Source organism: Dermacentor albipictus, chromosome 5, assembly GCF_038994185.2.
Source record: "Dermacentor albipictus isolate Rhodes 1998 colony chromosome 5, USDA_Dalb.pri_finalv2, whole genome shotgun sequence".
NCBI lineage: Eukaryota > Metazoa > Arthropoda > Arachnida > Ixodida > Ixodidae > Dermacentor > Dermacentor albipictus.
The window spans coordinates 93257659-93282843 of NC_091825.1; the positions used below are offsets into that span (position 1 = coordinate 93257659).

The window sequence follows — 25185 nt, forward strand, 5'->3', positions numbered from 1 at the left end:
TTATTTGCGGCATTACGTTGCACTGTTTCTTATGGTGTCAGTCCAATTAGCAACCTACGTATCCGTACGCGGGAGCCAACCGGTACATGACGAGCAATCCAGAACACCAACAGCGCCAGCGGCCGACTCGATCTGGTCTGAGACCAGCGACTCGCGGCGCCTCCAGCAGCAGCAGCTGCGTCTTCGACCACAGGCGTAGCGTCCTAACGACAGCGTCTCTGAACGCCATCTTTCACGAGACAAGAATGCGAGAACACTGCCAATACCACCCTGCTGCCGCGTGGTCTAAATGACACCACCGGTACTCCGAGTTATTTTATTGCGTTTGCTTTAGGATTTTCTTAGTGCGAAAAGCGGTAAATACATATATATACGAGAAGAAAGGGAATCAAGGGGGGCCCGATTATATTAATCATATCATAAGGAGCCAGGAAACAGATACCGAGGGCACCATATCGGAAATTAATTGAACTTACTAAATGAATTAAAGAAATTATAACCTAATGAAATGAAAGTGAACGAAAATACTACTGGCCACAGGTGGGTAATGACCCCACGTCTTCGCATTGCACGTGCGATAGATAGATAGATAGATAGATAGATAGATAGATAGATAGATAGATAGATAGATAGATAGATAGATAGATAGATAGATAGATAGATAGATAGATAGATAGATAGATAGATAGATAGATAGATAGATAGATAGACAGACAGACAGACAGACAGACAGACAGACAGACAGACAGACAGACAGACAGATAGATAGATAGATAGATAGATAGATAGATAGATAGATAGATAGATAGATAGATAGATAGATAGATAGATAGATAGATAGATAGATAGATAGATAGATAGATAGATAGATAGATAGATAGATAGATAGATAGATAGATAGATAGATAGATAGATAGATAGATAGATAGATAGATAGATAGATAGATAGATAGATAGATAGATAGATAGATAGATAGATAGATAGATAGGCAGGCAGGCAGGCAGGCAGGCAGGCAGGCAGGCAGGCAGGCAGGCAGGTGGGCATGCTGGCTGACAGGCCCTAAACAGAAAATTAGGCAAACAATGTTAATCACAATAGGCAGATAGAATAAACTTTAATGGCCAACAGAAAAGGCGATCTACCCACCCCCCGACACGCAGGTCAGGGGGCGAGTGCCGCCGCCTCAGATGCAGGCTGGGAGGTCTTGGGTCCCAGCAGCCTCTTCAGCCAGTTGGACGAGCCGGAGCTGGAGCTCAGAGTCCGAGCTGCGCAGCAGGGTCTCCCAGGTGTCTCTACTATCTATTTTGTGCGTTCCCCCGGGAGAGTACGGACATTCCCATATTATGTGGTCGAGGGTCCCTCTCGCCCCACAAAGATTACATTTATCGCTCCTGGCCTCGGGGAACATGTGGTTCGCCATAACCGGGTGCGGATATGTATAAGTTTGTAGTCGTCTCCACGCGACTGCTTGTCTGTTGTTTAATTTCGGGTCTGGCGGGGATACCAGTCTACGAGCCAATCTATAATGCTGCGTGATCTCCCCATATTTTAGCATGCGCTCTCCGCTCCCTCGGTCATCGAGGGGCCCCGTAGCGGCTCGGCGGTAGAGATCTCGAGCCAGCTCGTGGGCCGCCTCGTTGCCGGGGACGGCTTCGTGCGCCGGAGTCCAAATTATTTGAATTTTTCTATCTAGCTTTCTCTGGCCTAGGATTCTGGCCGCTAAGGGCGAGATCCTTCCCTTGCTAAAATTTTGTATGGCAGTTTTGCTGTCACTGATCACAAATTTCGCGTCCGTTCCAGCGCAAGCTAATGCGATCGCAATTTCCTCGGCAACTTCTATGTTGCGCCCGCGCGGAGTGACAGCGGTCATGGGAATACCCCGGCCGCTGACGGCAGTTGCCACCGTAAAACTGCCGCTACCTCCCGCCGCGTCTACATAGGCCACCTCATGTTCCGGGATATTACCGAATCTAATTTTTAATGCTTCGGCTCGTTTATGCCTCCTGTCTTTGCTATGTTCCGGGTGCATGTTTTCATGCGAAGCATATTACGAGAGCTCAACCCAGCTCCTCAGGCGCGGCGGTGTCGCCTTGAATACCACGTGACACCGTGACGTCACGACAGAGGAGAAGTGGCTTTGGCTCAACTCTTGCAAGATGGGCTGGGTGGGAATCGAACCAGGGTCTCCGTAGTGTGAGACGGAGACGCTACCACTGAGCCACGAGTACGATGCTTCAAAGCGGTACAAAAGCGCCTCTAGTGAATGCGGTGTTGCCTTAGAAACGAGCTGTTTCTAAGGCTCAGGCGTGCGTCGCTTGCTCAGGCGCACATTTCGTTGTCGCGCCGAACGCTGCGTTGCTCGACGCTCACCGCGTCCAATGCGGGGCGTCCAAGGCGAAGCAGAGTAACGCATGAGTTGTTTCTTCGTCTAGCCGAACCAAATATAGCCAAGCAACAGCAGTTCACCAAGCTAAACAGTGGTTCAACAACTAAAATAAAGGCTAGTATGCTTCGCATCCTGGGCTTAACCTTACCTAAGCCACAGCCATTTTTTGGCAGGGGGGGGGGATAATCAGATTTTGTCTAACTTCCCTATCTACTTCCACCTTTTGGGTGGGGTCTCTGTCCGGATTTATTCCAACTTTGGCCAATATGGCTCTTCCTGTCCTCGTGGTGCTAAGTCTCTCAATTTGAGAGGTTCGCACCGCTTCCGCCAGTTCTGCCCATGTGTTGTGCACTCCTAGAGCCATCAGTCTCTCTGTTGATGTACACATGGGCAGTCCCAGCGCTCGTTTTACGCATTTTCTCATTAGAGAATCAATCTTTTCTCTTTCCACCACTTTCAAATCGAGATATGGCGTTGCATAGCTCACCCGGCTGAATATGTACGCCTGTATTAGTTTAATTTTTTTTCCTTTAGCCCTCGGCCTTTGCTGGCCACCCGCCTAATTAGGCTCAGGGTCTGTATTGCGTGATTCTGCAGCCTCTTGACGGTCTCGCCATTGTGGCCGTGTGACTGGAGAATCAGGCCCAAGATTCTAATTTGCTCGACTGTTGGTACCTCTCTACCCGGCACTTTAATTTTGATCTCCGATGGTGCCTTGCACCTTAAGTGTTTCGGATTGTATATAAACAATTCCGATTTCTGCGGCGAGCATGCTAGGCCTCTCTCGGCCGCGTAATCGACTATGATGTCGGTGGCGGCCTGGAGCAGGCTTTCGACGGCTGAATCACTTCCCCCGTTGACCCAGAGGGTGATATCATCCGCATATATACTAAATTTTAATCCCTCGAGCTTTGCCAATTGCTCGGGGAGTTCTCTCATAGCCATGTTGAAGAGTAGGGGAGGCAGCACCGATCCTTGGGGCGTACCCTTACTCCCTAGCTCAATTGTGGGGGATTCCAGCGTTTGGAACCTCATGCAAGCAGTTCTTCCCGTCAGGAAGTCCCTGATGTATCGATATGTCCTGGTACCTACATTAATCTTGTTCAGCCCTTCCAGGACCGCCTCATGCTTTACGTTATCAAAAGCCTTCGTGAGGTGCAGTCCCAGAATTACTTTTGCATCTTTAGACCTTGAGTCTATTATATCATGTTTGATTTGGAGCATGACGTCCTGCGTACACAAGTGAGGTCGGAACCCGACCATCTCATGTGGCCACAGATCGCCCTGCTCCATAAAGCCCATCAGTCTGGTCTGGACGACGTGCTCCATCAATTTCCCCACGCATGAAGTTAATGAAATTGGCCGTAAGTTTTCCAATTGCGGAGGCTTCCCGGGTTTTGGTATTAAAATAATGCTTGCCGTCTTCCACTGTTGTGGGAGCTCGCCTTTTTCCCAACATTCCTGCATGTACTTCGTTAGATAACTAATGGAATCATCGTCTAAGTTTCTGAGCATTTTGTTCGTTACCCCGTCAGGGCCCGGAGCCGACTTCGTTCTGAGTCTTACAATCTCTGCTCGCACTTCCGCTTCTGTGATGGGGGCGTCCAACGCCTCGTTACGCGCTCCACCATAGTCGGGTAGTGGAGTTCGCGATGTTTCCCCCACGAACGTCTCAATTAATTTCTTCATGAAATAATCATCGTTCCCTACGAACGCGTGCCTAGCTTTTGCCAATCTTATACCGGATTGAGTTTTCGAGCTTGCGGGGTCCAACAAGTGCCGGAGGATGTTCCACGTCTTGGAGAGGTTCATGCTCCCCTCCATTTCGTCACACTTGTTGGCCCAATTTTGTTCGCATAGAGTAAAAGTATAATCTTCGATTTCCTTATTATGCCTAGCAATCCTTCTTCTGAGGTTGCGGTTCCATTTCTGATTTTTGAGACGACGCTCCATGCTTTGCTTAGCTTCCCACATGTGCAGAAGACGGCTGTCCGCTATCTCCGGGGCGTTATCCCCTTCGAGCATTTTTGTCGTCTCTCTAACGTCCAATTTGAGCGCCGTCGTCCATTCCTCGATGTTTCTGATGGGCCCCAGTTCCTGCACTCTCCTGATGTCTCTAAACTTATCCCATTCAACGACGGCCGGCGCGCGAGCCCTGCGCGTTTGAAAGCCCTCTTTCAGTATGGAAACAATTATGTAGTGGTCGCTGCCAAAATTTTGATCCGAATTATGCCATTCTAGATCTTTAATGTTTTTCGAGAATGTCAGATCTGGAGATGTATCCTTATTAACGCGGTTGCCCACCCTCGTTGGACTCTCAGGGTCCGTGTGCAGAGTGAGCCCTATGTCATGCGTATCTTCCCACAGCTGTCTGCCTTTCGGGCTTTGGTGCGGGTACCCCCATTCCTGGTGATGTGCATTAAAGTCCCCCACTATCAACAGTGGCTGGTTGCTTGAAATTTTGAGGGCCTTGCGAAGCAGAGCCCTGAACCTCACCTTCCTTTGCCTGGGTGAGCTGTTTAAATTTAAAAGGAATAAACTAGGGTCCTTCTGTTTTCCGGTTAGAATTTCGACAAACACGTTCTCGATCTGTCTCGACTCTAGATCATGTTCAATGGCCGCGATATTTCTTTTCACGAGCGTTGTGACCGAGGATTTCTCCCCCCTGCCACTATGAAATGCCTGATAACCTGACAGTTTTGCGGGTCCTCCAGTTTCCTGGAGGGCAATAGCCAAAGGAGTCTCATCTAATAGCGGAAGGTACTGTTGCAGAATCGACCGCTTGCGCCGGAAGCCGCGAGAGTTCCACTGCCAGATTTGATTTTCATTTGCGCGCCTGGCCATTTTGCAGTTGCGTGACGATCTGCTCCATATTCTGTTGCCACCCGTTCATGGCGACCATCTCATTCCTTAGCCTTTGGCATTCCTCGGCCTGTTTCTGAACTGCCCCGAGGACAGCTTGAATTTGGATGTTGATATGGTTCAAAAATTCATTTATCTTGGCCTCTAATCTTTCCAAATTTTCGACCCTTTTCTCTATAGCCTGAATAGGGTCGGCATCTTGAATTTTGCGTTTCGTTAGTGGCGGGAGGGACGCCTCTGTGACCATCTTATCCTCTCCTTGCGGCTGTTGACGTGCCGCTGGGGGGGTCATCTGTCTAATTGGTTGTTGCGGAGGAGGGGTTGCCTGCCTCTGTGATTTCTAATCACAATGACTCATACGCTACACTAATCTACTTTGATGGAAATTTGCTAATCTTTTATCCAACAATTTTAGAGCTAAACATTGTCCGTGGTTCTTCTCATTAAGAAAACACGTATCACCTTGATAAAGTTATATAATCGCTGCATTCCATATGTGTGCACTGAAATTCACATCATCAAGCTCCTTTCAAGTTAACGCAGCAAGCTGGTCGAGTTGGTGACTGAGCATATTCCTACGGATGGGCAGCGCAAAACCGGACGAAGCACAAAAGGAAGTATCGTGCACTTCCTTTGTGTGCACGATAGTTTGTGTGCACGATACTAGGCGAAGTGCACGTATCGTGCACTTCGCCTAGTGGGTCTGAGTGAGATTGGATGATGACGAAGAAGACGTGTCTCTGCTGTGTTTGTTTTTGAACAGATTGTCCTGTTGTTCGTGAAGAACGTATCCCTGTGTTCTGTCCGCGTTGTACCGCGACAATAGAAATAAATTTTAATAAACTAACTTGAAACACCTGGTAAAAATATAGTAGAGCAACATATTGAAATACATCTTGCTTCAGAGTCAAATGCATCCGTTAAATCAAAGAAAATGACTATCCAGTACACGTGTTTCCCTGTGTTCCTCTCACTACCCCACCAGCAGCCGCGAAAGATGCCATCGTTTGTAGATAAAGATAACGGAGAAAAAAGATTTTCTGCCGCGTACAAAAGCTGTTTTGCCCGTGTATCAGTTAGTCATCGTTTTTTTTTCGTAGCCTTAACCAACTTACGATATGACTACATGTTGTTCCCGTGAGGATCTCATCGTTCCGTTTCCCTCTTTTTTCCCCACCTTCCTGAATTTCCCAAACTCCTTCCTTTTAAAAATTCCGAGCACTTACAGTTTACAAGTATGTGATGTGATCCATGCTTTTCCTAGTCTTTTAACGGGCGCATTTGTTAGCATGACAAGCATGAAATATCTGATCTTCATCATTCGATGCCGTGAGGATCTCATCATTCCGTTTCCCCCTTTTTCCCCACCTTCATGAATTTCCCAAACTCCTTCGTTTTAAACATTCCGAGCACTTACAGTTTACAAATATGTGATGTGATCCATGCTTTTCCTGGTCTTCTAACGGGCGCATTTCGCAGCGTGACAAGCATAAAATGTCTGATCTTCATCATTCGATGCCGTGGACTGGGCCATTATTTAACTCCGTAGTTCTCATTGTCTTTCATCAACTTACAAATGTTTTCCTGCAGCTACGCCAAGGTAGACGGCGTATTTTTCCTTCATATGTGTTCCTACACAGTGGAAAATTCGGCCTATGGTTCTTGAATAATCAAAGCAGAGCACGAGAAGCATTGCAGGCTATTGTTGATATAAATTCCTTTTGACTAGAAGTCAGCGTCCTGTCTATCCTGCTTGTCGCCATTAATAGAGAGGATATGTGTCTTTTCATGGTAAACTCTCCTCTGCAGTGTGGTTAAGCACGTTCCTGGTGCTCCAAGATCAAGGCTTTAATTTCCGTCGCTGCCACTGGATCCTGTGGAAGAAGTAAACATGTAAAAAATATTAACCTCTGTCAATAAGTCATGCATAAACCTGCCGTTCAGCATGTCATCATCGTTGATGGCTTTGGCAGCAGGATAATTGCTAAAAGGAAAAAAAAATCATTGGAATAGGTGTATATTCCTTAGCTGTTGAATAATAATCTGGTGCCGCTGGCTAGAAACACGTATGCATGACTTTTTTTTAAAGAACGTTGCTTGTATATAATGAACTTCGGGACTTCCAATGAAAAAATGAAAGCCATGAAGTGGCATCAAGACTATGTAACTTAGCACTCAGATTCTATATGCTTGTTTTGTTTGTTTGTTTATGGACTTGCAGTACTAGCAGTATAATTCACAGGTCACACTTTTGCAGCTCCCATATTTTAGCAGACCCATCGCATAATTCAACGGAGCGGGAAATACATCATTAGGCGATTGATATAGATCAAATGCCTATACAATTTGGGGTGCGTTTTTTTCTTTAAGTGAGGTCAATTCGTTATTGCTTGGGAACTATCTCATGCGTGCACGACTGAGCATATGTCATTTTAAATGTCATTGTCATTGTACATTCGGGTCGTCTGTTGAAGTACTTTTGACGATTTCTGCGCTTCGCATCTGTATCATTGGCTCAGGCACTTGTCTGCACTTAGCGCTGGCAGGGCCTCCTTGACATTGACCGCGTATGCAGCTGCAGCCACTGACATTATAATATCGCTCCAGCGTTTGTGTTGCTTTTTCGCTATCAGGCTAAATTCCTAATTGCTTGGGAGCTTTCGCTTGCGTGCACGACTGAAAATCTATCATCTTATGGTTCAAGTTTCTGTATTCTTGCAATTCGTCTTACACTACAGGAGGCTTTGCTGCGTTAAGAATGCAGTTTTCTGCAGAGAACTCGCAAATCAACGCACTTTGCGGTGATTATCTGTGATTTTCCCGCAGCTGTTTGCACCACGTGCAGTTGAACCGCTCCACGAGTTCTCTGCCAATGTGAGATGGTGTAAACTTCGTGACATACAGCCACTGTTCCGTTTCTGGCACTCGCAAATTATAATACCGCATGTTCAGAACAGTGAATGCACAAACTAGCTTATAAGTTGACTGGGAGCACCAAGCCATCAACGTGCTGACACATCGTCATCTGTTAAAAATAAGTTTGATAATTTCTGGGCTTTCTATCTGTATGATTGGCTAAGGCATTTTTCTGCACTTACTGCTGGCACGACCTCCTTGACATTGTCGCCTCTCGTATTTCGCTGGCTCAGGTTCTTCCGCATATACTTCCGGACGAGAGGGCATACGTATGTTGGATCTACATACTCCGACTCATTCCATTCTGCGGGGGAAAAAAAGAAAGAAGTGTTCACCGATCTGCGACAATCCTGTCCTTCAAGCCACAGCGCAAGCATCAACCAGGGTGGCCAGTGGTCTGGAATTTAGCGAAACACTCACGCCTCATAAATAAATGTTTTGAGTGTCCACCCGGCCCAGTCAAGACGGCCAAATGTCCCGGGTTTAGTTTTTCTTTGTACCTAATGCCAATCAATCAATCATGTGTCTTTTTTACATTACCTGACAGCTCATCTCTTTTGTGTTCTGTAGCATTGTCTCAACGTGATGATGATGATGTGGTCACACCTTTGTATCATGTGGACGTGGCAACGACGCCCAAACCACGATGCAGCGGAGGCGAGCGCCATTTAGAGGTGTTTGCAAAGGAACAGGGCACACCGGTCTATGACCTCTGAAATATTTGCACGCGGTAGCGCGCAAGTCTCGGTGGCCATAGCTGCTCTATGAATGGTAGAAATGCTAGAAAAGGGGTTTGTTTTTCCGTTTCCGCATTACGGAATTATGTTTCCTGGTATTGTCAAATTACAACACGACACTATCCTGTCTGTGGGTTGCGTTTAGGTTGTAAATTGGGATTTTCCTGACGCAAGTTACTTTGAGGAATTCAGTGAGTTCATTATCGTCTCTGCGCCACCCGGAGGGCCTGGGTGGTTGTGGTCCGGAATGATTTTTGTTCAAGCGCCACCCGATGCCGACATCGAGTTTTTTGCGACGCGGGGCCCTTTATGCGGTCACGCTAAAAACGCTATCCTCTCCCTTTAGAGACTCCAGCATTGGCAGTCATCCGAGAAAGTGACATTTCTTTAGACAAAAATAAAAATAGGAATTGTCGCCTTTACTTTTTTTCTTATAAGACAGTAGTTGCTGTGAAACAGTGCAAATATAATCGTGTTTGATAGCAGTTTGTGTGTGTGTACTGTGTGTTTGTGTGTAATCAAGGCACACTTACTGGCCCCGAACCATTGACATATATTTTATTTCTGCATTGGTGAGGGTACTTACCGAAGGCTAGGCTTACGGCCAATGAGACTACCACGTGGACGACAAATCCAACGAAGGCGACCCACATGAAAGATATGTGGTAAAACTGGTAGATCCCGCTGCGTAAAGGAGGGAGCAAGATTTGGCTCCACCAAGAACCGCACACTCAGCGTGTTCGCAGTAGAGCTGCGTTTCTGTATTTAAGGACGTTGGTCATCACATTGTCTTTTTCCATGCCAAGATAGCAGTGCGTAATCTGCCAATCATTTTACATTTTGCAGTATTTCCAAACGCTACTACAATATTCCAAGAAAAGCCTTTCAGGAAACTGCCCTTGCGTTGCTGCACGAATTCGGTAAATATTATGTTTTCCTTTGTGTGCACGTTTCCTCGTTTATTTTAGTTGCATGGGTCGTATAGGGAAAATTGGCATTTTTCAGGTGCACTGTATGAATAGGTGGGTCCTCGCACGAAAATGAGTATTTTCGTCCAAGAAGCTACTACACAGGATCACAAAGATTAAATACCTACACATTTTGATTTAAATATGTGTCGAAATTCTGCTATTGGAAACCGAGCACTAGTGAAGTTATGCGTCGTCAGCATACATTGAATCATGGCATTAAATAGTAGTCATGCCTGTCTTTACTACTATTATTCGTCTTCATTAAGACAACTTCAACAGTCGTATACATCCCGTTGTGACAAGCCTATCCTTCGAAAGTTCTAATTAGCTATGAAAATAGTGCGATTTAATATAAAATCAGTTTCCACCTCTTATATAAGTCTGCCTGACCAGACCTGTTTCTAAAGGCGAGCTTTGAAAAACCGTTAAACGCAAAGAAAAAACTCGGTGTCCTTCCACTCTGTGAAGAGGGAGTGACCAGCGAAGCTGTATATGTGGGCCTCTTAATGGAGAACTGCACCTCCACTGCGGGTCGGCCCCGCATTGCACTATCTTCGGGATCGGTGCATGTATGAACAGTGCTTATCGCCTGCTTTACCTCCGCCCCAGGTCGGCCCGGCATGTTCGGGATCCACCCAGGTATGGATAGTGCTTAATGCCTGCTTTATCTCCGCTGTGGGTCGTCCCGGGTAATGCACTATCTTTGGGATGGGCCCACACATGGGGAGTGCTTAATCCCTGCTTCACCTCTGCCGCGGACCAGCCCGGCATTGCACTATCTGCGGGATCAGTCCACGTATGGGCCGTGCTTATCGCCTGCTTCACCTCCGCTGCAGCTCGACCCGGCATCTTCTGGTTCAGCCCACGTATGGGTAGTGCTTAACGCCTGCTTTATCTCCGCTGTGGGTTGTCTCGGTAATGCACCATTTTCGGTATGGACCTACGTATGGGGAGTGCTTAACGCCTGCTTCACCTCCGCCGCAGGTCAACCCGGTATTTCACTATCTTCGGGATCGGCCCACGTATGGGGTGCCTGCTTCATTTCCGCCGCGGGTCGGCCCGGTATTGCAGTTACTTGGGGATCGGCCCACGTACGTGTCTACACACACACACACACACACACACACACACACACACACACACACACACACACACACACACACACACACACACACACACACACACACACACACACACACACACACACACACACACACACACACACACACACACACACACACACACACACACACACACAAACACACACACACACAAACGCGCGCGCGCACGCACGATCTTGAGGTAGCCCTTTAAAGGAAGCTTTAGCTCGGGTGCAGCCATCCAAATACATGCAAAAGAAAAATTCATTTTTCTCGGCAACCACTACACTAAATTTGGCGATATTTCTTGCATTGAAAAAAAAGTTAGAATCTAGTGACGGTTAGTCTCGAATTTTTTATTTAGGTCGTCAATTCTGTATGAAGAAGTGACAAAAATCGAAAATTTTCAGGAAATGAAACTAGCAAGTTTACAACTCTGTAACTCAGTATTGAAAAATGATATCGAAATTATGTAAACCGCATCTAATAGTACATCTAAAGCAGACAAAACTGATAGGTTACAGATTAATCTGAAAAAGTTAAATAATATGGAAATACAGCTTTTGCATAACCCTTGTACGCAACGTAACAAATTCACGTAAGATATAAATTGACATACAGAGTTTGTCGGCTATCAATGATCTAATAAATGTCATTTACAGAACCGCCATACCTGTTTTCGATGCAGAGCTCTTAATTTGAAACTTCGTGCTTCTGTTTGTTTTTCGAACTTTCGAACACTTCAATATTCTTTTAGCAAAATTCAGGCCCTAAATATAAATTCCGCTTCCAACAGCCAGTAGAACCTAACGTTATCTCTCAAGTGCAACAAATTTTCTTAGAATCGGTGCAGTGATTATCTCAGAAAAAAAGTTTTTCCAATTTACATGTATTTGAATAGGCCGCGTCCAGGAGTTGGGCCTCAGCTAAAGCTTCCTCTCAACAGCTTGGCTGTAGAATAAATCATGTATGCACCACTAACTGTTACTATCTTCCATTAAGTTAGCAGTAAGAATAACTCATATCGTGCCGTTTCTACGGTGATTCATAGCCGAACACCCCTTATATGTAGTGACTACGTTTAAAAGTCAACAAGACCAAAAACTAGAAGGTAAATTTTTGTGTGTGAAATGAAATGTAAATACGCGATTTTGTTTTCTAAGGTTTTACGGGAGTGGATAGTGCAGTGTAAAGCCACAATCAATATATTTATCGCTATATGGCGTTGTGCGGGCTAGAACGACACAATATTTTGTGGGCAGCACAAAAGTAGGTGAATGTGAATGCTGGCAAACGGACTGACCTTGGATGTGGCGGTGGTTCGTATGATCCGGATATGATGGTCTCGTTAAAATCCGCGCAGCCCGTTGTGGTCGTGGGCAGAGTATACGGTTTCCGCGGGTATACAATAGATCCAAGCGACATCCAACCAGAGATTATTATCGCCACCACCGTTCCAGCTATGGCACCCTGCATGGTTTTACGTTGCTCCGTTCCAACCACGAAGATGCAGCATAGAATTGACAGTATATTACTTTTTTTTTTACCGAGCACGCAAAGTGGTAGCAGTAATGTTTAATTCAGGTTATTCAACTACAATGAAGCAGACCCATTGTCAAAACGTCTTTATTTAGTTATATGAATCAAAATTACGAAACTTACTTTCGCCAGTGCGTACTAAACATACCTGACGGAATTTATCTTCCAAATCCGGCATTTATTTCAGCTAACAGAATTTAAACATTAAAAAGGTTTAAAGGAAAATAAACAGGTTCAACTTTAACTCTCAAGCGGTGGTGAACCGAATTTAAAATTAGATACGTAAATTCAAACCAATAAGTGAAATAAGATAACGCTTTCAAGTAGTAGATCTCAGGCACTGATAAGATAAAGATAGCTTTGTTGCCCCATTCACTTTTAAATGACCAGTCGGCTGTGTTATACACATACGTAGGCGCCAAAGCTTGCGGGTCTAATACTATTACTGTTCTGATTCTTATTTTACATCACGTTTACACGGAAGCGCCGACGAATAGCCCTGATGTCAAGATAGTACATTGATAAGCTTGTAATAACTGCTAGCCGTTGCTATTATGGACTCCGTTACAATAGGCACATGGCGTCTATCGTGAACTGTTGTAGCACAATAATTTTTTTGTGAATAACTGCGTACATCTTCAAAATAAACGATGAAGTAATAGTGAATAGGTGACGTTGCCATGAGCGCTAAATTACCAAGCGCTCTTTGTTGCCGCGAACCACCCGAAGCCAAAGTTATATAGCTGTTTTGAAGTATCCATGTACTTCTTTGTAAATATTAATCCTGGCTCCTGCCTACAGCGAGGTCATTAAGAAAAAAATTATGATTGCAGGGATTCCACCTCTGTGATGGTTTTTTTCGAGGGCAGAACCTAAGCCGAATAGGCGTTCTTATGTTAGATGACACAAGAAAAACTATCATTTCGAGGATTCTTCACGTGACCGAAATCCATGATGATGAACTGACCTTCGCACCCTGTCACGTGAATATTTTTTTTCTTTGCAATGAAAAGAAAAATATTCTATACTTTATAGCACGCCGATTTTGGCTCAGGTGAAAAAAAATTGATCTGGGCAAATAAGTTTCACTTCTGTGACAGCGATATCTCACAGCTTTGTTTGATGCATACGCATAGTGCAGATGAGCACACTTTTTCACAGAACTCTATGAATGTTACTTGGCGCATTGACTTTCACCTACCTTTTTCCTGCAACAGGGAAAAAAGAAGCCCAAGACGAAAACGGCCACCATTGGACCACACAGCGCACCTGACAGGGATGAGGCAGCCTGCGTTCGCAAATAAGAGCACCCACTTGTTTGCTTCCTCTCTTCACTCTATACGTTTTTCTTTTTTTTTTACATCTCGAGTCAATGAACTTTATTTTACAAATGGAAGCGGCTCCGGGAAGTAAATGCTAAGAACGACTAAACCGACAGGAATTGAGCTAGTGGCGCTCATTTCATAGTATATGACTAATTCTTTCCCCATATCCCAGCTTATTATAACAGATATTGAACCCGACACCATTTACTCGTCACAGCTCGACGCCTTTTGGTGCGAAAATGTCAGAGGTTAAATTGTATTCCGAGGCGCAGAAGCTGTAAGCAATACAGAAACATGTTCGCAATATTTATGCGACATATTCATTTAAACACATACCTATTGCCCGATACTGAACGAACGACAGCGTTCAAGGTTGCCTAACAGTAGCGAACACATATTTATGTCTGAACACAGCGTGATCAAATGCTCAAACATTTGCGTCATGGAAGTGACTCTGCAGCTGGTTTTTGTTGCAAGAAGAAAAACTCATATAGGTGTGTGCTTACCTGCACAATGGATCCCATAGTTCCAACGAGGAATGCAATTGATATCGAAAGAAGTCCGTAGGTAGCAGCTGGGCGAAAAAAACACGTTACCGATATTGTGATGTTCTCCTGCATTCAATTGAATATGTTGAGCAGTGACCTACCCGTCAATTTTGTTATCCGCAAAGCAGATGCTTCAGAAGTTTTTATCGAAGGGCGCAGGAAGTCCTCCCACGTCACAGCCGCTAGAGAGTTGTATCCGGATGAGAGCGTGCTGAAAGAAGAGAACTGATGTTGCCTCAAGATGGTGTCGTTTCTGAAAGTCATCGGATTCAACAAGATACTCTTCATGTCTCATAAACGATCAAGGAATATAGAGGTCTACACGTTCTATTTATTTATTTTTATTGCCCTATGCCATGAACTTCTAGCATATGTATTTTTTTCTTGGCTAGCCCCGGCTTTTGTGTATTCACGAAGAACCATGCCGTTGGCCTTCAACCTATAGTAATATCCGTGGCAATTTATTTAAAGGTGGTATCAAACGTTGCTAGATGTACGAAGGAGGAAAAAGGACTTCACGTAATAAAGTTAATGCATCGCGTATGGCTGGCTGTAATATCTTCCATTTCTCCCCAACATGGCCAACAATGCCACCTGCAATTCCTGCATGTTTGCATGTTTAACGAAAATACATATAAGCGATGGAAAACATCGGCAAGGACATGGACGAAGGGAAGACGTAGCAGCTTGCGCTGTTACGCTTTCCCTCCCTCCAATGTTTCCGCCTCGCTTTAGCACTTCCAATCTAAAAAAAACTAGCCCAAGCTTCCGTGCTCTTCATCTCCTATTAAAGTTATGAGGCTCTGTCTAAATATTTTCCAACCAATAAGTGACTGCCAGCAAGCGTTATGTCTTCCCAATCTCGTTGTCTTTCGTGCTCCTTAGCCTTCATAATCGAAAGCATCAAGTGCGCACTGAGCGAAGAAGCCGGCGTCTTTCGCCTGTAGCAGCCAAACGGCACCTAAATTCCCATTGGCTGCGACGCCAGTTCACGACGGCGCCTCGATGGAGCAGAGCGTGCTAAAGGGAACGCCTGCTGCTCTGGTAGCGCGCTAGCTGTTGCGTCACGGGTCACTGCATCGCCGCGACGCCACGTCCCTCTCGCTCTCGCGATCTTTGCACGCGCGATCTTTGTACGCGTAAGCTCTCGCCTGCGTTATAACTGGGCATCGGTAAAGGTCCGTACTATGCACTAGCGACAAAAACGCGCGCGACACGCCGTGCGCGGAGAGCGATACTGCCGCGAACGACAAGGTTCACGAAAGGCGGCGGCAACTGCTCGAATGGGTGCGAGACTCATTTTTCGCGGCAACCACAAAACTAGAACCAATCAGAAGCGAGCCGCGCGGTTGTGGCTCCACCTGTCTCACAAGCAAAGAATCATAATATGTGGCCTCTGAGAACGAGCAGTGACACTCACGCCGTAAAATCTCAGAGTGCAGCCAATAAGCCCGTCTTCGTTAAGCCTTCCCACACTGCTGTCGACACGCCGAGAAAGAAGTGGCTTTGCAATTGAAGCCTTTTTTGAGACAGACCGCGCCTATGCCTGTTTGTATGACAAATCCAACATCGATTTCAAGGACTAAGAGTTGCACGCAGGCGGGGAAGCAGAGATGTGTGCCTGGGCCCTCAGTGTCCCTGTACCGCCAGAGCGGGCGCACCTAAAACCTTCTGGTCCGCTCTCTGGCACGTCGGTGTCGCAAAAGCGAAGAACAAGTTACTATTCTGGTGTTCACAGCATCGCCTCCTCTATTTTGTCAATGCCAGTGCGATCGCTCGCTCCCCAATGGGAGCCATTGGTGGGCCTTAGTTCATTGAGTTGCCGCGATGCGACGCTGCCCAGATGGTACGACTAGTGTTCCTGCATATGCTCCCGCAGGGAGCAGAGTTGCGCATAACGTTTCCGGCGCCGCTCCCACCGCTATTCGTCGAGCGCTATCACGTGGGGCAAAATGACGTCAAATGTTCAACTGCGCAGCTACGAAGCCGGCTTTACGGGCGCGACGCCGACTCGTTTTCGTCAGTGCCACAGACATTGCAATTAGCGGACCGGTGACCGTGTCGTTGAATTCATCGGCTCTGCGTTTTACGTACGGTATTCGACGATATTAAGCTAAGGACTTTGGTGAAATGATACTAACACATCATGCTGACACCTGTATTTCCAGTATGACGGGTTGCAGCGCACCAAACTGCACAAACCGCACGGAAGATGACAAAGTTTTTTACGCGGTGCTTTAAGGACCAACAGACGTGCGCCGGAGACCGCTATGGCTACTGCGTTTGAACCGATACCGACCGGCTCCGAAAGAGACCAGGATATGCGAGGTGCGTTCGCCTTGCTTACACTAAAGCATCATTTATCTGGAGCAAAACCCCTCTACACGCTGAAATGCGTACGCCTGGCATGAAAGGTTTTTCACTTGAACGTTGATGGTGTAAATGTGCAGCGCGACACAGACGCGGGACAAACAGTGAACGACATGTCTGGGTGGCGCTACACATAAACGCCAAGAATGTTAATTTAACAGCTCACCCAATTCAGTGTGTTGTTTGTAAAATTTTTCTGACTATGCGGGTCTAGAACAGTGTGTTAAAAACAGAGCATGTACTAGCGGATAGAATTTGCCCGCAGCACCCTAGTTTTTCTCTCCTATGTTTTTTTTTAATTTTTTGTCGGCATTCTGATTTTTCATGTAAAGTTGTTTGAGGTGCTAGTGCTCATTGCCTTGCAGTAAGCGAAAATATCGTGCGCTCATGGTTTAGCTTGAGTATTTACCGCCCACAACATCTTGCTTGTTCGATCAGTCTTAGTCGACGTGAGGAATGGAAAATTGTTTTTGTATGTTTGATAGGCGCTTTGCTATAGTAAATTAACCTCAGTAGCATGAAGAGATAAAGAAAAATGTGTTGTCGTATTAGAGTTTGCAATGTTTGAATGATTACTTTGCATGTTTGCCATCTTGTGACAATAGCGGAAAAAAATATAGTCTATTGTTACCCTTAATAGATTGTTGCCTTCCCAGTGGCTTTGAATTCTGCCCCCTAAGGCTTGAAGGATCAGCACTGTTCCACTGCTGCCACCAGCCATTGCTCATCCATTGCCTAGTAAGAAATACATTTGATGTAGGAGCTCCTGCATCTTGAACCTTTTTCCGCGTGCAGATTTTCTTCTACGAAGCAGCTGTTTATATTGCTATATGAGTGAATCATAAATATAACCTTTGCATGAAATGTGCGCGTGTAGACATTTGAAATGCGTTTAAATCCACGTGTCTGCACCGCATATATCGAAAACGCGCAGCTGCTGTGAACGTCGGTAAGTGATAAATTACCTCCTGTTAACGACCCGTGACATAACTGCAGGCAGGATAGTTCTCTTGGCGACGAGCATTAATCGTCCGGTTTCGCAAGTCTGAATGCACTCACATAATTGTCCGCCGTACGTCTGTGAAGTTTTTTTAAACACCCTTTAAAACATTTCTTGCCTTCCGTCCTCGGCGAGAAAATTTCATATGTATGCTGAAATATATTGCGCCGCTTTTTGTTGCAAGGAAACGATGGTGCACGTTTGCACACGAACTTTTAAGCTGTTCAAGCCACAGGCGAAGTGAGGATTTTATTTCGGGCTATTGAGGGGAGTCCTATTCCCTATATGTACGTTCGTGCGTGTGTTTGTATATGCGCATACAAACTAAACATTTCAGGAGTTGGCACCCTACCCCCCTTTCGGGTACACCAATGGTTCGAGCGCAGCCTTTATTAAATGGTGTCATCTTGCTCAGCGCTTCTGAACAATTGCCGCATGCAGCTCGCGACCAGCAGACAAAAAGCAAGTGGAACACCGCGCAGCTTTGCCTCCTGCGCGGCCGAGGAGTGGCTTCGCTGCACAGCTGGAACATAAAGCGGACCCATGCGCAACTCTGCTCCCTGCCGGAGCATATACAGGGACCCTATAGGTACGGCTGCTTGCGTCACCCGTGTGTCTGAGCGCGCATCGCTAGCGTACCGGTGGAGAAGCGGTAGACGGTATGGAAGCGGTCCCTGCGTCTGCCGTGTTATCATGCTTCTGTCAGCAGTGGCGTAACAACGAGGGGGGCCGGGGGCCATGGGTCCCGGGTGCAAGGGGCCACTGGGGTGTAATATATGTCTGAAGACACCCGCATATTGTTGATATCCTCGCCTTCCTCGACTACACCCGAGGAGGGAGGGGGGGGGGGGGGGGCGGTGACAGAAGCCCTATGGGCTCCGGGTGCCAGACGACCTAGCTACGCCACTGTCTGTCAGTCTTCCTACGACTTCCGTCGTGAGTCGCCATGAAGATGGTACTCTCCGCACGACCGTATAGCAGCAGCTAACGCTAGCCGACGGGGGAGAGTAGGAAAGGACGATATGGGTCGGTGGTGAACGCTCAGATCGGCCGCATATGGCTGGCACTTAAAAAAAAATTACCGACGATTACGTTACTTCCTAATGCGAAATTTGAGCGCAGCAAATAAGCTGTTTCACCTTTTCGATAGATTGAGGCAAAGAAATCGAGCAACACATGTATGCGCTATCACAGAATTTTTTTTTTATTTTTCACACGTATTCCTTTAACAAAGACTCCACTAACAGTTCTTGACAGTCATGAAGGAAGCTTTGTGGTCGGAGAAATAGACTGATATATGTTCGACTTGGTACACCAATGCTTGATTCTCAAAGACGAGATCTATACAAGTGCCTCGCGAGGTTGTCACAGCCGTGGGACGCGTTACGAGCGAGAGGAACGGGATGTTCTCCCGCATAAGTGTTAGGAAATTGCTGTTTGTCTTTATGTCAACATTAAAGTCCCCCACTACTAACATCGGTGTGGATCGATGGACGGTTAATGCGAGTTGCAGGAAGTGCACGACGTCTTTCGTGAGTGCGGTAGGGGCGAAGTAGGCAGCTACTACCAGCAAGCCGTTGGGCAACTTTGCGGCGCACAGTTCGCCAACTTCAAAGTTCGAGCCGGCGCTTTGACAACCGGAGACTCGCAGGAAGGGGTGGGAGGGGGGCGGCGTGTACACCCAGCGGCAAACGATGGGGGCAGAAGCGCGTGCAGCAAGCGGACAACACGATAAAGGGAGGAGGGAAGAGATAGCAGCGACTGACTGATGCCGCTGACGCCGATAGTGAGTCAACCCCAGCTGCGGAGTTGGTTTCAGGGACAACGCCGCCGATGCCGACACAAACAATATGATACCCTCGCTTCCGCAGCGCTAAGAACCAGGGGGGGGGGGGGGGGGGGGACCCTTTCCTCCTCTTTCTGCATGGCGGCGACGGTGTTCTATGCAGTCACGTTATCTTGACTCTCTAGCGGCGTCAGCGGCATCCAGCGGTATCAGTCGGTCGCTGCTAGCGCTGGGGGGATGAAAGGGGGGCGGAGCTGGTTACGAGGCCGACGACAACGCCGACGCGAAACCCAGGAACGGACGCCAAAGAGCTGCGCTCTAAAAAGTTGAGGAGGCGCTGGTTCAGTCACCGGTAGCTCCTCTTCCGCATCCGACATGCCTGAGTGCGACCGGCAGTGACGAAAAGAAACACAGACGCCTTCGAGGAAGGACTAAATCGGCTTAACAGAACGCGCGTTTTCACGAGAAGCATCGAATGGAACGAGATAACTCGGGGCGCCAAGCGCCGCTCGCACGTCCCGCATTATACGATTGCGAACTTGCCTGTGCGCGTCTGCGGCGCAGACGCTCGCCGCGCTCGGCGTGTCGCGCGCGTTATTGCCGCTAGTGGCGACGTAGTACCTTCACGCGAAATCAAACGCGCCAAGCATGTGAACGCGCTCGCTTGCTCGCGAGTTCACAACTCGAAAGACCGCTCAGCGGCGTTCAATTGGCCATTAATGTTGGCGCATTCACAACTCATCAGACGTGCTTAGGTTTGCTGGTATTAAATTTATTTATTTATTTATTTTCCAGTTAATTGCATTGCACGCACGCATCTTCACATGTTATTTGACGCAGGCCGAAAAATTGATGAGCTACCATTCTTTCTCACTTGCTGCTACAGAGTAAACAAACATGAAATCGCCGTTGGTGCTTGCTACGAAAGCTCGCACCTAGGTGACTCGCTCTGGAACTATCTGTGAATAATTTTTTTTTTTTGGGGGGGGGGGGTAATGCACGCTTTTGATTTGCAGCTTTACACAAATTTCAGGAAACAATGCCTTAATCAAATTACTTTTGATTCACTAGCAGCATACTGCGGTGAAATTGTTTAGGCAGCAATTTTAACCAGTCCACTCTCCATTCCTTCAAAGGCAAACAAGTTTTGCAGCATTGTATCATGCAAAGACATTTCGCATACCGAATTTCATGCCTCGACTGAAGCGCCTAAAAATTTCCCTCTCCTTCGAAACGAAAGGCTGGGACTAACTCGATATCTTACCTGAGAGAGCTGCTGTAGACAGCAGCAGCCAACAAACCGCTCAGGCCGGGGTACTCGTGGAGCTTGTCTTGTACTATGTACGGCACGAGCTGGAAACCACAGTGACGGAATGCAAACATATTCCGTGTACACTGTGTACACTAAACGTGTACACTAAACGAGCACGTGGTTGATATCACATTTGTTATGTAGCAAAACACTGAAACGGTTCTATGACAGAGTGTGTAAGCACGACTGAACGAGAACGCAGAAATAAACAGATACACAGAGATAATGCTATGTGTATCTGTTTCTACGTCCTCGTTCAATTGTGCTTATACACTCTATCATGGATTCAAACAAACTATCCCGATAACGTATTTTAACCAAACAGTTCTACAAAAGTAGCTTATGTGTTTAGGCAAGCACTCTCATCTCGTAACAGGCGGCGGCTGACAGAGAGGTCTCCACTGGAAACCTCACACCACCTTTGTGCTTCCATTTTCTCTTCGAAGAATGTTTTAGTGGTTTATTTTATAGCCTCCATTTAATGCAGCTGACTTAGCTAATCAGGCTATCACATTATTGTTTAAAGGGAACTCTCAGAGAAGTGCTGGTCTCTTTGTATTGTTATTTAAGTCACTGAGCTCTTAAGGATATTGTGGTAATTGAACCAGAGTGAAGAAAAACCGCGCAGTTCAAAGGCCACTAGACAGTACGCTATAGCCTTCTTTCTCACTTCTGCGTTACACGGGAACATTTATTGTACATTTATAGCTCGGGCTTTTAAGGGTCACATAAGACCGCGGCTAAAAGAACATGTGATATCAATTTCATATTTTTCTTCCATACGATAGAGCGGACAATAATCCAACTTGCTCATCAGCCGTTGGTTCAGGTACACACTAACGAAGTTCGGTTAACGAGGCGCAGGCATACGCGCCTTCTTGTTTAGTATATTGTAAGTAAAATACCGGAAAATGTTAGGGGTAACGTTACAAGACATGCAGAAAGTGAAAGCAAATGGGTGTAGTCGATATCTAGTTAGCATTACGAAGAAGAAATGAACTGGAGTTAACTTTGCATAGCGTTGGGCTGATAGCCACTGGTCTAATAGAGTTACAATTTGGGTGCCAAAAGAAAACAAGCGCAGTCGAGGACAGCAGCGGACACGTTGATGTGACTAATTTAAATAAATTTGCATCTATAAAGAGGGGTCGAGTGGCGAAAGATATGCGCAATTGGTGACCTTTGAGAGAGACTGTTGTCATGCAGTGGACGTAAGCCGGCTGATGACTGTGCAGGTAAAATCAAATATAAAAAATAGTATCTGCGTTTGCAGCAGCGCCATATTGTGACGTCTTCTAGCATGCCCTCTGCTAATACCAGTGGCTGCTTCCGTAATTTTAGTGCATGCCTTCATGCCCTTCATTTGCGGAGGCGCACATGACACACGACAGGCCTCACGACGCAGTGCGAACTCAAAATGTAGCTTTCTATAACATGCTAGAGAAAGGTACGCAGAGTTTTGGGTCAATGAACAAAGATTGCACATTATTAAAATAAAGATTGTTGCTATTTTTTTCTGTCAGAGAAATGAAAGTGCGTATGACACACGACATTACGTTTATTGACTTACTAATCACAAATCGTACTATCTTTTAAAATGTTAGGAGTGCTTCTCACTGATCATGTGGCATGCGATGACCATATAAAGTACTTAACCTCCAAGCCCTTTAGAATCAGAATAGTAAGCTACACTACTGAACAGGTCTAATCGACGAATGTGTACATACTTTTGCAGAATGTCTTGTTCCATTCACATTTTAAATTCTCTAAATGTAGTAGGAGGATGCATTACACATAGATACTGTAACAAAATCAAACATCTAAATAAGAGAGAGATAAAATGTTAAAAACTATATGTGCATCACTTAGAATTACCCTGGGTCAAATTTTTAATAAATAATGTATATTCCATGTGCATCATAGTTATAACTACTATTTATTCTGAGAAACTAGAAGAAATAAGTGACATTTCTGGTATTACACACATATTATCACATAGAGAAATAGCACAAATATTGTTATCTATCATGCAATGCAAACGCTTTCCTGGTGCAATAGAGACGAAAATTTAAACTGATGCATGTTGGAACACACGTCATCATAGCTACATTTTCTGGCATAAATATGCACGAACAATAGTTACGATCTTCAAATGGGGAATGAAAATTGCGTTTCTGGGCGGTAGTTAGACTGTTCCCTCTGCATAGCTTCTTTAAATATATTATCGAGCACGATCTAGATGTCCTTGCGTATGTAGTGACTCTTAATCAATATTTTTGCACTTGTAGGATAACAGTTCAATTTACTCTGAGATGCCTTGTGCTGACTTCTCAGACAGTAGAATATTTATTATGAAGCAGTTTTTTATATTTAATATCCATTCTAATTAATGTCCGCAAAACACAATAGCCAATTAAAAGACGATTGTGGAGTGCTTGCTTTTTTCCCCGGGGAAGGGGAGAGCTAAAAAATTTATTTCAATCTTCCACCAATTTTTCCACCATCGTGGTCTCCAAAGAGTATGAAGTCATTTCTGTGAAGCACAAAGGTTCGACTGCCTATTTGAATGAAGCATCGTGGTTTACCTGGTCTGCCTTGCGGATGTCACCCGTGAGCCTGGGATCGCAGCTGCCGTACACGGCATACAGGGTCAGCCCCGACAACACGGCCATCGTTACGTTGAGTGCCATGCCCGGAATGTTTAGCATGAGAGCCCTGGAAAAAAATTGTAAACTCTACAGCGTCCACTGTAAGTAGCCATAAAATTAACTCTCAACCGAGCTACGGTGTTTTACTACACGTAACACTGAGTTATTGATACCACTTCGAAATGGATATTGATACTGATGCATCCATATTCTCGTCGGTCAGCAACTGAAAATGCGCAATGTTATTTTTATTGCTTATTGGGGGTGGTTGCACAAATTTAAAGGAAACTGACGGGAAGTGGTTTAAATGAGGCACATACCTATGCTGTTGGACGATGAGTACGCCAAACAGCTATAGCCCTTGCGAAACACAAATGTACGTAAGTTTCACTACATATAGAAATAATATTCTCTTGTAATTTTTAATGTTTTGCTGTGTTATTCCGTTAATAATAGTGCATACGCCTTCGCACAGGAGGCAATGTTTACTCAGGGGCACCCTATTATTTCGTGAATAGTGGTTAGCACGATAATCCATATTCTATGCACGTGAAACTTTCTACGTCAGAAACGAAGCCCTTTCAGTTTTTTTTTGTTTTTCTTTTTGTGGTTTGTAGCGCAGCATGTTGTGTAAACGATACGTGATGGGCACTGCTTTTTGGATATGTTAACCTTCTATGGGGTCACGTGACCGTTTGGTAACCTGCCATGCTGTACGCAACCTCCAAGACCTACAGGCGGGTATCTTTTTTAGTAACGCTCCCAGCGGCCGTTTGTTAACGTACTTATTTCTCCATGTTGCTAGTTCAGGGTTTCTCGTTCAGGGAACCGTGCCTGAAAGTTTTCCATGAAGTCGGTAGCTCGCGCTCTCACCGTTTTCTGTTCAAGCTTGCTTTTGGCAACTATTTTTGTGCCTGTCACCAAAAATACGTAGAAGAGAAGCAATAAGAAAATGGACGCATGATCATCATTTCAATCCTTTGGAATCCTTTATGCACGTGAATCATTAGAACTTGTTCTGCTGACCCTATGGCAATCATGGCGCGATAGTGCGTAACATTCTGCCTTTGTTTGTCAAAGATCTTAAGTTTGCTGCTTTGCATTTCTAACTGTCTCGTAACTCCACACGCTCTGTTATCTTGTACGAGATGGCAGCGACCAGAAATGCAGGCGTGAAGATATTTTTTTTAAGAGTAACTTCTTAGAAGAAAACAAGGCACTCACATTTACGTTTGTGACCGCATGGCGGTTTTAACGTTCAAACTTTTCCTCAAATATTCTGATTTGGCTCACTCTACTCTAAAACAATGCAGTTCAGATATCATTTTTCATGCGTTCAGCATTCTCTGGAAAGTTACCCCAATTTCCAGCCATTGCCTAACCATTCTCGTGTGCCGACCCTGGAAATAGCGCAGTATAACGCAAAGTCTAACCAAACCCATACGCAGGAGACAACCGGCACAACCTCGAGCGCCACTTCCTCAAGGACCGCTTTAGAACACCATGCAGCATCTGCACACTAAATGAATAAATAATATACCCATCATACTCCATCTGTGAAACCCATAGCACCACCCACAACACATCTTGAAATAAACACCCATGAAAACATGCTAAACCGCATTCTTCGATAGCAGCCGGAAATGCTTCTTCATAATTTTTTTTTATAGTTGAATGCCGGAGT

At 45.7% G+C, this 25185-nt stretch overlaps 1 protein-coding gene across 1 annotated transcript in view; it reads right to left on the reverse strand.

Moving 5' to 3' along the window:
* Positions 1–1090: 1090 nt before the first annotated feature.
* The window catches only part of LOC139059951 (sodium-coupled monocarboxylate transporter 1-like), a 95755-nt gene continuing 71660 nt past the window's right edge, over positions 1091–25185 (reverse strand). The window contains exons 10-18 of the mRNA XM_070538597.1: positions 23439–23568; positions 20806–20894; positions 14487–14596; positions 14344–14411; positions 13714–13800; positions 12277–12443; positions 9489–9586; positions 8348–8469; positions 1091–7123 (exon numbers count right to left, since the gene is read on the reverse strand). Coding sequence (XP_070394698.1) covers positions 7064–7123; positions 8348–8469; positions 9489–9586; positions 12277–12443; positions 13714–13800; positions 14344–14411; positions 14487–14596; positions 20806–20894; positions 23439–23568 — 931 coding nt within the window. The 3' untranslated portion in view covers positions 1091–7063. The remainder of the gene's footprint in view (positions 7124–8347; positions 8470–9488; positions 9587–12276; positions 12444–13713; positions 13801–14343; positions 14412–14486; positions 14597–20805; positions 20895–23438; positions 23569–25185) is intronic.